Here is a 15,984-nt window from a genome sequence, read left to right on the forward strand (position 1 = left end):
TTTGTTCCATACAGTTGAGCTAAAGAAAATAGTCTGACAGCCAACATGCATCCTGAATAGATAGATTACTGTTTTATTTAGCCCTGTATTTAATTTTTTTTACCTTCTCAAGTAGCTACATCATCACTTTATACCCCTTGTTCATTACCCTTAAGAAATTTTGAGTAAGCATCTATTTATGCTACTATACTGTGTGTTCCCCACCTTTCTACAAATATTAGAATATGTTCCATTTCTGTGGAATAGAATGTGATGTTATCAGCAATAAGGGGAAAGCCTAGGTATGGAGAATGAGCTGCAGGGAGGTAAGAAATCAGGGTCTCTTCTACTGTGAGTAATTCCCCTTTTTGCATGTTTTCATAATTGCCTGCTTTCAGAAGCTGTTCTTTTCTTCTTGATTTTCTGATCTGTGTATGCTTTTTATAGGCAATGGTGGGAATCTTACAAGTTAATGGACATGGAGAAGAGAGCACACTGGTGCAGGACCTAAAACCTTTTCGGATTTTTATCAGTTTACTGGACAAACCTGAACTAGGTACTCTCATATATTTCTAACCTTAAATATATTTTTCATTACATTTTGCTAAAAATTATAAATGATTTTGGTTGACTAGCATATAAAGCAATGTTCTGGATAACTTCTTAAGCGGAGGATATTAACGAAGTAGTAGGTATGTTCAAGAAATGTGCAGTAAATAGATGGTAGAGTTGGACTATATAGTGTCTTCCAATGTAATCACATACTACTTTCTCACCTCCCCCCAAAAACCTAATTGTTCTCCTCCATGCAGTAAATCTGAAGTTAAAGTAATACTGAGAAGTAGTTTAGGCCCCAAAATTGATCTTCCCAAAGTTATTTGGATCTTGAAGGGTATGCTATTTAGATTTTTAATCCTCTAAGAAAAACAAACCATAGCCACCACACTGTTACAGAGAAATGGGAAAAAATCCCAATAACTACTGCTCATGTGATCCCAAGGCTCCTTGCTCATTATCTCAACACACACACGTTTTGAAATATTAAAAATGTAATATCACATTTTGTCTAGTACATAAAGAGCTTATCAGTAAGAATTGATTGGCTTATAAAGGATGTAGTCATTTTTAATAAACAAGTAATTAAATTCCTTAATATTTACAAACATTATCCACAGTAAGTGGAAATTAAAAGTGGGGGGATGTGGAGAGATGATACATATGTATGGAATTTTGCCAACATGATCCACATATCTGTTCTCACTTCACTCAATCTTAACATATGCAGTGTCAATAACATTTAAAATGCCTGGCTCAGAAATCATGAATGACTGAGAAGACGTCAAAGTCTAACTATATTTTTTTTATCATATAGTTTGGCTTTTCAGTCACCCATAATTTCTGAGCCAGACAGTTTAAATCTTACTGACACTTCACACAGTAAGATATAATGAAGTAAGCACAGCTGTGAGGATCATGTTGGCAAATTGGTTTGGCAGATTCAACACAGACTTTGCTCCTGCAGCAGTCAATGGTAGTGTTCCCACTAATGTGAGCAAGATGAGGCCAAGAGAAAGCACAGAAAGCTGTTCTTCTCCTTTGAAGACAGACCACTTTGTGAACTATTGCAACTCATTTCAAAGTCAGATGCTTTTCTTAAACCTCAGGAGTTTGTTGGAATCTAATGTGAGTCTGATGCAAAGACTGTCTTGCACACTTGTAGCCAAAAATGGAGAAGAACCCACTTCAAATCACTGAATCAGAGTAAAGATGCTTAAAATATTTTGCTTCTAATTTTTTACCTTACACTGTCAGGTAAATTTTCATCATGAGGTGTCAAGGTTTAGCTTTATGAGATAAATTTAACTCGCTAGGATTCACACGGATAATTTCCTGCACATCCTATTGAATAGCATATTATTGTATAAAATATATATAGTTTTAAATTCTACTATGCATAAGAATGCACAAAATATAAGTGGGATTCTGTTCAGCTTTGTAAGTTATCTGAGTAAAAGTGATTTTGTGGCTTTAGTAAATGAAACTGTAGATGCCAATGATTTGGTTAGGGTTCAGATACTGATCATTGGAATGTCCTTAATTTTACAAGGTTGTCATTGCAGCTATTTCTCATGGTCATTTTAGGACCTGTAATCTTAGAAGATGTATTGATTGAAGTATTTAGAACATTATATACACAATGCAAAGCTGAGCTGGATCTTCAGATGGAACTTTCCTTCAGCAAAGATCACACACAACTAAGCAGGTAGAGTACAAGGAAAAGAATATAACATATGCTTCTTCTTTAACAGAAAATAATATACATTTTAAATATAAACATTAATAAATAGTAGAACTTAAATACTGTTTGTTGCTGAATGCATGCTAAATACGCAGCGATATCTAGGAGCCTGCTCCTCTGAAAGGAAACGCAAAGCTCTCATTGATCTCAATTGAAGCTTTTCCTTGGGACATAATGGAATGGACATCTATAGTGGTTTTTTTTAATGACATTTACTGTGCTAATAAGGTACCAATATCAGTCACTTTATTTTTCAATTGTTTACTGTAAATGCACATTACTGGTGTGAAGGCAGAACTCCATGTGAATGCTGTGTGTTATGGAAGGGCAGGAAGAGAGTTCTAAGAGCTCTCCCTTTCCCATGTTTGGCACTCATGAGAAAAAGCAGTGAGGGGTGGGAGGCTGGCGGGTGAAGTTATGTAAGGTGTCAGCAGAGAGAAGAAGATGATATGAGTGGGGAAAGTGACCCACTCCTGCCACCACTACAGATATGGCTGAAACTAGGGAGCAGCAGGTGGGCTTCCCTTATGTCACTTCAGAAACATGAAGAGAAGCTGCATCAATGAAGCAACAGAAATTGGGTGGCTGCACAGGCAGAGAGCCTCTGATCTGCTCTTGCACACAAAGAGAGGCAACAAAAGAGGTCTAGAACAGATCTCTCTGGATTTTGGAGGTGGCAAAGAAAGAGAAGCCATTGGGGGGAGAAAAAGGGAGAGCAAAACTAAGAGAGTAGGGAGATCAGGAGAGTGGAGTTGGAGAGAGAGGCAGCTGAGACAAAGAGGGAAACAGAATGTTGGAGGAAGACAGGGAAGGGGGAGAAAAATAAAATAAAGAAAAATAAGAATGAAAATTGGAAACCAGATCCAGTAAAAATACACAGAAAAGGGAAAACAGATCTGAGACAGAGTGGGATGAGCAAGAAGTACGGCAACCATGCAAGGACATCATGTAAAGAGCAATAGTGCGTGCCCAGCTGAAGAGCTGCCATTAAAGGAGAGGGAGAAAACCAGTGTGTTAATATCAGCATTGTAGTGAGTAAATTCAGAATTATATGCCTTTGCATAACACTTAAATTACAGCATAGTAATATATATTAAATTGTACTACTATTTTTTATTTTATTTTAGCAAATTGAGGGAAAATAAGAAAACTGCAGAGCTGATTAAAACTGCCAATCTTCTCTTTAATTCCTTTGAGCCTTATTATATGTGGGATTACATTGCTCGTTGGTTTGAAGAATGTTGTAGGTAAGTTATATTTAATTGCTGTAAATGTAAAATTGGAGTTGGCTTTACATTTTTTGGTTTGTGTATTGACAGGGAGGTGGACAAGATGTACTAATAATTGTACTCCACTTGCAAAAGCTTGTCTATACTAGAAACTTGTATTGTTTTAACTATATCCGTATAGTTAAAGGAATGCAATCTCCCTAATGTGGATGCAGTTATATCAGTATAAAGGTAGTTTGTTCTGGTATAGTTATTCCTGCATGTGTCTACACTAGGACTTTCACTGGTATAACTATTTCAGTAAAAAAAATTCCCACACTGTAACCAAAGTAGATAAACCAGTAAAACTTTGAAGTATAGACCAAGCCTAATTTCTGAGATTCAGATTATTTTTAGTTCCCTTGCTTGATCTGGGAATAATCAAGGTATTGATATCTTGATTTTAGTAAGAGAAATCTTTGCAGAGCTCTCTTGTCTTCCTGCCACTGCCTCTTCAGCATGGATAGGTAAATTCCTTTGGAAAAAGTGACAAGAAAAGGTTTTGGGTAGATTGTTTCACACTTACTGTCCATGTTATCCTCCTATAAATTCATTATCTGTAGCATATGATATATTTGACTGGATTAGGTAGAAATGTTCTTTTTGTTTTTGTTTTTGGTGTATGTTGTTGGGTCTCTTAGCCTGTGTCCCAAAAGGGTTTTGAAAATGTTTCCCCTGATCAACAATCTGCGTGGCTAGCAAAAGATGTGCATCAGTGCTTACAGTGCTTCTACTCTTTACCCTTCTGTACTGTACAGATCTGGTCTTGAGAAAATACTGTAGTCATATCTGGAGAGATCGTTCCTCACAGGTGTTCCTCTTTTTAGGCTCTGAGTTGTGGTCCTTGTTCAAATTTAAAAAACATTTAGAAAATTAGAAGGTATTTTCACTGGCTCTTGATAGCCTTTCAAGGCAATGCTACCTCCTCAGAATTATGGCAAAAGGATCCTTGAGAGACTCTCAAGGATAAATATATGAATGTAAGTTACTATTTATACGTGGGTATTAAATTTCATCTATATGATGATACTCTGCACGGAAAGCTATTTTTCCCACAGTGGGAATTTTAATTAGAAGAAATCTGTGGATTTCAGACAAGGACTTTGAGAGCGCTATAGATAAAGGTGCCAGTCTGAGGCACAGAATAATAGCAACTTCTTCAAAAGTATGACTTTTCTGAAAACTGAGATGAAATTGGTTACTATTTGGTAATATTTACCTTTGGTGGGGAGCGGGATTTCTTCCATTTTGTTGCGTTTTAAGCAGATTCTGAATTTCTGAATGAAAGAAAACAGGCAACCACCAAGTAAGGGGAAAATGTATGGATTTACCAAAACAATTTCCTGTAGCCCAGCCTTGCTTATGTGTGTCATGGCACACAATGGTGTGATTGCCCTTCATAAAATATTGAACTTCCTTTTTATTTCAGATATATAAGGATTGTATGGTTATCTATAAACTGTTTGTTGAAGAAGGAACAACTGGGCTGCTACTTTGTTCTTATGCAGCATCCTTGACGTACACACCTGTGAATTAAGTTGTTACTTTAATCATGTCATATATAAACAAAACCAACAATAACATATTTTAATTTCATAGGAAGACACTGCATGCTAGACTTCAGACTGGGCCTGTAGGTGGTAATGAGTCAACTGAGCTGCCCCTGACCAATTTCTGCCTACTAGTGGATTTTTTGTTGGATATAGTTTCTTTGGTAAGAATTCCATTCTTCATTGGTTGTAGGTATATGAGAACACTACTTCTGTACTCTGATTTATAAAGCACTTTTGAAATTTGAATTTTGGATTTTGTCACATAAACAAATCAGTCTTTATGTTCTTCTGATGCGTGAGCCTGCAAATTCTGTTAGCTTGTTTGTCATCTGATTCTATTTTGAATTTTATGCCATCTTTTCCTTCTCTAAAATTTACATTGTATTAGTTACAAATGTAACCTGTTGCGTTGGGGTTTTATATGATAAATAGTTAGATGATGCAATTCATTGGGTGCTAATTGTTCTGAATGTCACAGTAAGATATTTATCTTCTTTTATCTATTGACATTGCTTTATTTGATGAAGACTGCTAGAACTGTTTTTCCTGTATCTGTCTTCCCTCCTCAATTCTTCTGCTTTCTTATTTCAAAGCCTACTAGAAGTATGAGAGTGCTGTGTCAGGTATGGCATTCAACCTGTTTTTCCTTTAGTTATTAATGATTTGATACTTTTCACTCTTAAATCTGTATTTTGAGAATTTAAAATACAAAGTGGACTGGGGGTAATTTTTTAATCCTATCAGTGTTACAAAATTCTTTGTAATCTATTTGTAGTATAAATGAAGGAGATTTAAAATTCTGAAAACTCTGAGCATATTCAATGATTAAACATGTACTGAAAAACAATTCCCTTTTATCCCTCATAAAGTTAATGCATAGAATATCAGATTTGGAGGACTTCTAGATTTTATTTGCCACTTGCATTGTTAAGAAGCTTAGAATAAAATTAACTGTATGTGATAGTTGTACAGTAGAACCTCAGAGTTACGAACATCAGAATTACAAACTAACTGGTCAACTGCATTCCTCATTTGGAACCAGAAGTATGCAATCAGGCAGCGGCAGAGACAACAACAACAATAAAAAAGCAAATACAGTACAGTATTGTGTTAAACTGAATATATATACTAAAAAATAAAGGGAAATTTAAAAAAAAGATTTGATAAGGTAAGGAAACTTTCTGTGCTTGTTTCTTTTAAAGTAAGATGGTTAAAAGCAGCATTTTTCTTTTGCATAGTAGAGTTTCAAACTTGTCTTAAGTCAACGATCAGTTGTAAACTTTTGAAAGAACCATGTTTTGTTCAGAGTTATGAACAGCCTCAATTCCTAAGGTGTTTGTAACTCTAAGGTTCTATTGTATAGCTATAGTAAATACATTTTAGGGAGGGGGTTATAAGACACTTTTTCAATTTCATCATCTTTTTGTTAGGAGACCTACATTGAAATACAAACAGAACATCTCCCTCAGTTGTTGCTCAGAATGATTTCTGCATTGACAAGCCATCTTCGCACTTTGCACTTGTCTGAACTAACTGATTCCCTCAGGCTCTGCTCAAAGATCCTTAGTAAGGTTCAACCTCCGCTATTGTCTGCAGGTACAGATGGTACTCTGCAGCTTCCAAGTGGACACAACAGCTCCATCAAAGAATGGGAAGATAAAAAGGTAATCTGTTAATATCCTTTGCATCCTTTTTTGTTAATTTTGTGTAAAATGTGGGTTTTTCAAAATAGGGTTAGCTCAGCTCTGCTAGTATTGAAGTCAGTGGGAAATTTCGCTAGTGATTTCAAGTTAGGTCAATGCTGAGCACTTTCAAAAATCTGACCCATCTTCTTCTGATGAATTTGTTAGTATAATATTGTATGTCTCCTCAGGTTCTTTACCATTTTTCTCAGTCCTGTTTCCACCGTTTTTTTAAGTTCAACTTGTGCTATTTTTAGTTTTACAGTAATTTTTAAGTTTCTTAAAACATGCAAAAGCAGCGAACTGTAGATGGGAAAAATATAAAATGCCTTTTACAATAAAAATGTATAACAATAAATGTAAACCTAATTGAGCCTTGATTAATAAAAACATTGGAACTGTTCAATTAATTGCAGATGAAGGCCCCGATCATTCAAGGACTTATACATACTTTTTAACGTTAAGCATATGCATGTCACTTCAAATTCAGGACCTAAGTAAGAATTAGAGACCTCGTGAGAAATATTTGGATAAATCTCTAAGCCAATATATAAAAACTCTAAAGGCTGGATCCAGTGTCCACTGAATTCAGTGGCAAAACTTCCATTGATATCCATAGGCATTGGGTCAGGCATCACAGTCATAATTTCCTTTTACCATTTGGAGATAGTTCTAAAGCTCTTAACCAATGCCTTATTATAAATTTGCATAGATCAGATAAATTAGTTCTTATGAATTATTTTAATGTTTTATCAAATATGTATACCTCAAAATCATTTAATAAACAAAGAGAAGGAACAAAAAAACCAGCAACTGTTTCTATTTCAAACAAATTTCAGTTTCTAACAGTCGGGAATGAAAGTAACTTAAGGGACTTACCGGTATGCAGGGCCAGGGTCCTGTGTGTGTGGGGGCCCTCAACCAGAAGGGCTGGGGTGGGGCGGAAGGGGCAGGGCCTTTAAATCCCTGGGCCCTTTAAATCGCCACCGGAGCCCTGGGGCTCCCGGCCGCTGCTGCTACCCCGGGGCTCCGGCTGCAGTAGCAGTGGCCAGGAGCCCTGGGGCCTTTAAATCACCACCAGAGCCCCATGGTAGCTGGAGCGATGGCAGTGGCCAGAAGCCCTGGGCTCTGGCGGCGATATAAAGGGCCTGGGCTCTGGCCGCTGCCCAGAGCCCCAGGCCCTTTTAAATTGCTGCCCTGGGGAAGCTGCCCCCTGCCAGTATGGTTGGCTGTGTACTGGCTTTTGCTGGTACGCCGTACTGGCTTACTTTCACCTCTGCTATCAGCTTACATTTCTAAAAAATCTTGCAAGTGATCAATTTTTTTGAACTAAAATTTACTAAGTCTTACACAACTACAAACGTATTTGAAGGAAATCCCACACTTTGATTTTATATATATTACATATTTTGGGTACAGGAGGGAAAGATGCTAGGTACCAAGTTTTATGCTAAGAATCTAAGAATTTATGCTCTGTGTTGAGAGACCATCCCAAGTTTTTAATACATTAGATTTTGATTACTATTTATAATATTGGAATTAAAACTCTTAATTTTGTAGAGAACTTAGAATGACTTATTAATAATTAATGGTATTTTTTAAAAGTATGCAATTAGGAAAATTTGTTTGTTTTTTTAATAATTCTTTTAATTCCTCATTTTTGGTTCCAAAATTCAGCTGTTTTCTCTTTTTTGAAAGATGCCTTGACAATCTGTAGTATTTTATACTATGTGAAACAAGTTCATCCTGGTTAAATAGTACAAATTAACAACAACAATAATAATAATCATGAAGGTTTGTACCAACTATACCAACCAATTGTAGGTCAAAATTCATTACTATCTTTAATGTAATTATTTGAGAATTGGCATTCTATAAAACTATCTCTTGATTGTAGAGAAATTTTACCTCTTCCCACTCTTTCAAGTCCTCTCCAGCCTCTCTCTTGACAACTCCCTTCATCTCCTTCACCCACTTTCATCATTCCACCACCCTTTCATATTGCTTCCTATGTCTGGAACAGTTTTCCAGTTAACAGATGACAAGCTGCCAGCTCCTTTATGTAAGAAAATTCTAAAACCTAAACATTCCAGGAAGTCTGTCAGCTAAAATGACTATGCAGCGTTACTGTAGCCGTGTCGGTCCCAGGATACTAGAGAGGCAACGTGGGTGAGGTAATATCTTTCAACCCTTGAATGGTCCCTTACAATATGTGCTAACTGCTTATGCTAAACTATCTGTTTGATTTTGTATTTAGTCATGACGCTCTTAGTACCTTTCCCAGACCTGAAGAATAGCTGTGTGTAGCTCAAAAGCTTGTCTTTTTCACCAAAGTTGGTCCAATAAAAGATATTATCTCAACCATCTTGTCTAGCTAAAATAACTGTAAATTTTAGTGCCTTGTCTTCGACTCTTTAACATTTCAGGATATTTTTCAAATGACTTATAATTTTACCATGTTGATCTCTTCTCCCTCAATCCATATTAAAATATAAATAGTTTGTTTAAAATCTTCTTAAAATGCATATATTTCAGTTGATAGACAATGATATCTCCTTATAGTTGACATGCTGTGTAAATATACTTTTTTTTGGTGTTTTAAAAACTTGATTTTGACAGGAAAATGTATGGAAGGGATCAACAATAAAAGTATATAACACATAATTTAAAACTTTGTAATAGAACAGAACTAGGGTTGCCAGCCCTCCAGGATTGTCCAGGAGTCTTCAGGAATTAAAGATTAATCTTTAATTAAAGATTATGTCATGTGATGAAACCTCCAGGAATGTGTCCAGTGAAAACTGGCAACCCTAAGGAGAACTCAAAACTGCCATTCTTTTCAAACTAGGAAATAAGTTAATGATTTCTTATCACTAATTAGTGACATTCATTTTTACTGTTTAATCTATAGTTATCTATACTTTTATCTCAACTAGTTGCCATCAGTTTCACTTGAAAATCCTTATGATGTATTCGAAGATGGTGAAAATCCTCCAAGCAGTCGATCATCAGAAAGTGGATTTACTGAGTTTGTACAGTACCAGGCAGATACAGCTGATGACATTGACAAAGCATTGAGTGAAGGCCATGGAGCACCTGGTATCCCTATTATAGGTAGCACATCCTCAGAGACTGAGACAGCATCAACTGTGGGATCTGAGGAAACCATTGTACAGCCTCCTTCCATAATTGCACAGGGGTCAGCAACTCAAAGTGGGAAGATGATCCAAAAGACTGCAATGCAGTGCTGCTTGGAGTATGTCCAACAATTTTTAACTAGATTTATCAACCTGTATATAATTCAGAGTAATTCCTTGCCTCAGCCCTTGGCAACAGAGCTTCAAGTGGACCTCACTAGAGAGCAAGGACAATCTACAAAATGGGACAGAGAATCACAAGGAGATGCTAAGGGGAAAAAAAGAAATAAAATGCCAAAAGAATACCTTTCTGCCTTTATTGCTTCATGTCAGTTATATCTTGAATGTTCAAGTTTTCCAGTTTACATTGCAGAGGGGAACCACACATCAGAATTACATCCTGAGAAATCTGATTTTGGTAAGTAACATTTTCTTACTTTCTCCTTTTTTTCTCGTATATTCAGTTCTTAGTTTAAACTGTTCTTTAGAAAATCTGAAAAGTAGTTGGAGTCTTTCTATATTTACATTGTTGCTTGTTGTTCCTTGTAGGGACATAGATTTTTTTTTCTTTTATGACTTGGATTACGTTTTAGAAACTCAAATATTTTTTAATACAGTTACATGTATTAAAAATCACATCAAAACATCAATTTTCTTGTATGTTTTGAGTAATGAATATGTATTACACGGAAGAACCTTAGAGTGGAACTCAGTTTCTAGATTCTGCTGTCCACACGTGAAATACATAATACATGGATCCATCAGGGTTCTTTGTTACTAGTGTTCTTCTTGTGCCTTGGAATGTATTTACACATTGAATAGATATATGGAATAGTGACAAGATTACATCAAACATGCCTTTAACTCTTTTTAATAGTTTAGATTTTTATCCATATTTATGCCCTTTGAAACAAATGTATAACAGTAAGTTATAAATTTCAGTTCAGTAAAATTTGCACTACCCAAGAGTTTATTTCTAAATTTATTTTGCTGTTGTAATGTAGTGTTTAACATTAAGGTTGTAAGTGCCCGCTGACAACATTCACAAATTTTACAGGTACAGTTACTGAACTGAAAAATTAGGCATAAATTTGCATTATAATTAAATGCCTTCTCTCTGACATCTGGGATTTTGTTTATTCATCTTTGAAACTTAAGACTGTTTAAATGTAGCTTTTTGTTTTTGACTTGTGGTAGAGAGCATTGCATGGTGCTGAAAGGGCTTTTTATGGGAAAGAATCAGTGCCCTGTAATTAGATATTAGGAAAAACTTTCTAAGGGTAGTTAAGCTCTAGAACAGGCTTCTAACGGAAGTTGTGGCATCCCCATCACTGGAGGTTTTTAAGAGCAGGTTATACAAACACCTGTCCGGGGTAGTCTAGATTTACTGAGTCCTGCCATATCACAGGGGGCTGGATTTGATGACTTCTCGAGTTCTCTTCCAGCCCTACATTTCTGTGTTAGACTTACAGACTTTAAGGCCAGAAAGGACCATCGTCATCATCTAATCTGAGCTCCTCCACATTGCAGGCCGCAGAACCTCACCCACCCACTCCTGTAACATGCTGAGTTACTGAAATCCTCAAAGCATAATTTAAAGACTTCAAGTTACAGAGAATCCACCATTTACTCTAGTTTAAACCTTCAAGTTACCCGGGACCCATGCTGTGGAGGAAGGCAAAAAACTCCAAGGGTCTCTGTCAATCTGACCTGGGAGAAAATTCCTTCCCGATACCAAATATAGCAATCAATTGGACCTTGAGCATGCCGGCAAGACCCACCAGCCAGACACCTGTGAAAGAATTCATTGTAATAACTCAGAGCCCTCCTCATTAATGTTTCGTCTCTGACCATTGGAGATACTTGCTACTAGAGGTCACAGATGGCCCACAGGCCATTGTAGGCAATCTCATCATCCCATCCCCTCTATAAATTTATCAGGCTCAGCCTTGAAACCAGTTAAGTGTTTTGCTCCCCATCACTCCCTTATGAAGGCTGTTCCAGAACTTCACTCTGCCTAACCTTGTTGATAGCCAGCTTATATCTATTTGTTCTTGAGATGCTTGGTTTGGTCGCAATCCTTCCCAACAAATTTGTCACCTTCCTTGGGATACGGGCTTCAAATAGCTTCTGCATCTTTAACTTAAAGTAATTCCAGTCCTTCTCCACATTCAGATTCTTGAGGTCTTCAGGTCAGTCCACTTCCCTAACTAATTCTCTTAATTTTTTAAAGTTTGTCCTTTTGAAATCAAGGATCCTAGTTACAAACTTATTTGCAGACCTATTTTTGTTTATCCTTCCATTAGTTTAAACTGTATTAGCTCATGATCACTTCACGATAATGAAGGAAGAATGTGAGTAGGTAAATATATATATTTGTGTAAAATATGGCTTCATGCTCAGTTTCTGAAGAGGTTTTTACTTGAGTCCAGTTCACATTATGAATTTTGCATTGTATTGCAGTAAGTTTTTTGTGTAAATTTAGTGAAAATTGACAAAAGAAACCATGGAGTTATTTCTGGAACAAAATATTAAGTTGCAAGATTTTATATTTCATTATAGCTTTCATGATAATTTCCTGACAATAGTAATTATGTCAGGAGAACAAATAAAAGCAATGTGCACTCTAGCATAGTATAGAAATATAGTCCTCTCTAAAAGGTGTGAAATACATTCAACCCAACTATTTTTGAGCTAAAATTGCAAAGAATATGTTTGCTCTTCTTTCCTTCATATTCAGTTTTTATGTCAAAGGTCAGAATACGCTTTTCTCTTAAGAACAGAGATACTGAAACTGATTTAGTGATGCTAGGATTGACTTGCGATCTTTTACACATTTGTAAAATATAGTGATCTAATGCAGTGTCATGTTGAAAGCAGGACAATTTGTGTTCACCTCACCTAGAATAGAGGAAAAAATATAGTACATAAGAGCTTATTGTGTTTGTTTATTCTTATCATAAGAAAATGACCTTGCTGTTCTGTGCATTATATCTTCTGTTGTCTGTTTTGGGGATTATGTTTGTTTGGCACATTGACTAAATGTAAAATGCCATGTATATCTTCTGGTGCTATATAAATTAGTATAGTAATATCACATTTATAATTTGTTAGAATGCCTTTTCATTTGTTAAATTTTACATAATTTAAAAAGGAGGTATGGCATTATGGTGTTTCAGTTCTTTTTAGCTACCAACTTTATTAAAAATAAAGAGAATTATTGACACTACAAATCATTTTCTCAGATAAGTATTATGAGAGAGGGTTACAAATATAGATGTTAAAAGAATACTGCAGAGTTGATTTACTATAGGTTGTGAGGTATAGTAGGTATGCAGAATGGAAGAAAAATTAATTGCAGTACAACAATTTCACTTGTAATGGAAAATATTTCCTTTTATTTTCATTTCAGACTGTGAACAAGTACAGCCTCCTTTGTGGCTTCAGACTCTTATGAATGCTTGTAGACAAGCAAGTGATTTTAGCATTCAAGGTGTTGCTATTTCTCTGGTAATGGACTTGGTTGGATTGACTCAATCTGTTGCTGTTGTCACTGGAGAAAATCTAAACAGTGTGGAAACTGCACAGCCCCTTAGTCCAAACCAAGGAAGAGTTGCTGTAGTTATCAGGCCTCCTCTTACTCAAGGCAACCTGAGATATATGGTTGAAAAGACAGACTTTTTCAAGGTAAAGTAATCATCTTACTGCCCATGCATTTATTTCTTGTGCATTAGTTTCTTTAGACTGTATTTTCAGCAACAAGAAGACACACTTTCTTTCTAAGTCTGTATCAACAGCCTTGCCCTTCTTATACTTTCTTAGGTTATGGAATAAAACTTCCTTACTGGGTGATATGACAATTGCTATTTTCTGTTTTACTCTTCAAATTAAAATATTTAGCTACTAATACTAAAGGTAGTTCCACACAGTGTAGGTATAAACAGCTGATTTGAATTGGTCTTTTGGAAATGAAAGAAGTGAGTTACTAGACCTGAGAAGATGATGTGAGAGGTAGCCAAGACATGAAACTGAGGGAAAGTGTTCTGGGTAGATAGGGGTTTAACAAAAACAAGAATACTAATGCCTAGGGCTGTCACTTAACTGGTGTTAATGCGTCCGATTAAGGCACAGCACAATTAATGCGTTAATTTTTTTAACTCGCTTTAATCTCAGATCCTCTGGGTGGGAGGGCAGCATGAACTGCTCCGGAGAACCTGTCTGGTCAGGTGCAGTAATGCAGGCCGCCACCAGAGGGTGGGAAGAGAAGAGGCTAGAGAAAAGACATGGTTCTTATCCTGGCTCCAGTGGAGGAGTAGAGATCTTGATACTCCCCACCCCCACTCCGGGTTACCATATTTTTTTTTTAAGTAAAAACAGGACGGCCAGGGCCTCACTGGAGTTACCCACCCCCTGCAGGGCTCGCCCAAGCCACCCTTCCCATGCCTCCCGGGGCTGGGGCTGGCGCTGGCGCTGGCGCTGGTGCTGGCGCTGACTCTCCCCCCCCCCCCCCCGCCCCAACTCCATGCTGCCTGCATCTGGGGCTGAGTCCCATGCTGCTCATAGCTGGGGCTGGGCTCCTGCTCCCCGAGCTCTGCGCCTCCCCCAGCTGAGGCTGATCTTCCCCCCCCACCCCCGCGCTCTGTGGCTCCTCTGGCTGAGACTGATGCCCCTCCCCCCCAGCTCTGTGCCACCCAGTGGTCAACTCTGAAGCCAGCACTGCCTGTCAGCAGAAAATTTCTCTACTTTCCTGCTGGCGGACAGTGCTGCCTTCAGCTGGTCGCCAGGCTGCAGCTGCCACTGTCTGCTCTGCTTTGCAGCTGGGATAAGTACCCTGTTTTGATGAAAAAGTAGGGACGGATGGGACAGAGCGGAAAAAGGGGACCGTTTTGGCCAAAATGGGATGTATCGTCATACTAGCCAGCCCGGGCCCTATTGTTCAGGCCGACCCCTCTCTCCCGGGACCAGCTCCCCTGCATTGTACCCTATTGCTGCTAGCTGGCTGCCACTCAGGAGGTACCCCACCGAGAACATGGGCCTGGCGTGCTCAGCCTCCCTGCACCAGCCTCTCCTCCCCTGCAGTATGAGAGTCCCTGAGGTAAAATCCACCCTCCCTTGCAAACAAGGCCTCACTCAGCTGAAGGGAGCCCACCTAGCTCAGTAAAAAGAGGCAAGCCCAGTACCAGAAACCATTTTTCCAGATGCAGCAGCAAGACACCTTCCTCACCCTCCTACTGCACAAGTTATTGCTTGCTGTTCCCCATTGACACCTCCTGTCCTCCAAGGCCCTTGTCCTGCACAAGTCATTGCTTACTTCCCCTTGCCCCTTGTCCTCCTGCAACACTGAATACTTGTTTGTCTGAACAAGTGATTGGCTGAACAAGAAGTAGGACTGAGTGGACTTGTAGGTTGTAGAGTTTTACATTGTTTTATTGTTAAGTGCAGTTATTCTTTTTTACATAATTCTACATTTGTAAGTTCAACTTTCATGATAAAGAGATTGTACTACAGTACTTCAGTGAGGTGAATTGAACTTTCTTTTTTACAGTGTAAATGTTTGTAATAAATATAAAGTGAGCACTGTACACTTTGTATTCTGTGTTGTATTTGAAAATGTAGAAAACATCCAAAAATATTTAAATAAATGATATTCTATTATTGTTTAACAGTGCGATTAATGTTTTTAATCGGGCAATTAATCATGATTAATTTTTTAATTGCTTGACAGCCTTACTTATGACTTATGAAATCTGAACTGTTTTTAAAATTATTTACAAAAGAAACATCTTAATTTTACATTATAATTGCAATATTAGATATAGAATTTTGGAGACAAATTACACTAGCTCCACTCTTGTGATTTAGGAGGTCATTAGAAATCCTCAGCAGAAGAATATTCTGTAGTAGGTAGTTAATTATCATAGTATTGAAATATTCTACTTTTACAAATGTAAACTATAAGTACAGCATCCTTAGAGTGAAATGTTATGGAACTTTATACAGTAGGGTATTGCAGTGTTTTTTGGCTTTTTTGTAGAGATACAAGCAATGCATAATCACATAATTTCC

General features: G+C 37.3%; 1 protein-coding gene across 7 annotated transcripts in view; it reads left to right on the forward strand.

Annotated features, from left to right (window-relative positions):
• Positions 1–15,984, forward strand: part of DOP1A (DOP1 leucine zipper like protein A) — an 87,285-nt gene that overhangs the window by 32,436 nt on the left and 38,865 nt on the right. For all 7 annotated transcript variants that reach the window (XM_038397691.2, XM_038397699.2, XM_043510570.1 and 4 more), the window contains exons 9-15: positions 427–535; positions 2,122–2,242; positions 3,406–3,525; positions 5,146–5,260; positions 6,530–6,763; positions 9,718–10,336; positions 13,331–13,605. In XM_038397691.2, coding sequence (XP_038253619.1) covers positions 427–535; positions 2,122–2,242; positions 3,406–3,525; positions 5,146–5,260; positions 6,530–6,763; positions 9,718–10,336; positions 13,331–13,605 — 1,593 coding nt within the window. The remainder of the gene's footprint in view (positions 1–426; positions 536–2,121; positions 2,243–3,405; positions 3,526–5,145; positions 5,261–6,529; positions 6,764–9,717; positions 10,337–13,330; positions 13,606–15,984) is intronic.

Source organism: Dermochelys coriacea, chromosome 3 (genome assembly GCF_009764565.3).
Source record: "Dermochelys coriacea isolate rDerCor1 chromosome 3, rDerCor1.pri.v4, whole genome shotgun sequence".
Lineage (NCBI taxonomy): Eukaryota > Metazoa > Chordata > Testudines > Dermochelyidae > Dermochelys > Dermochelys coriacea.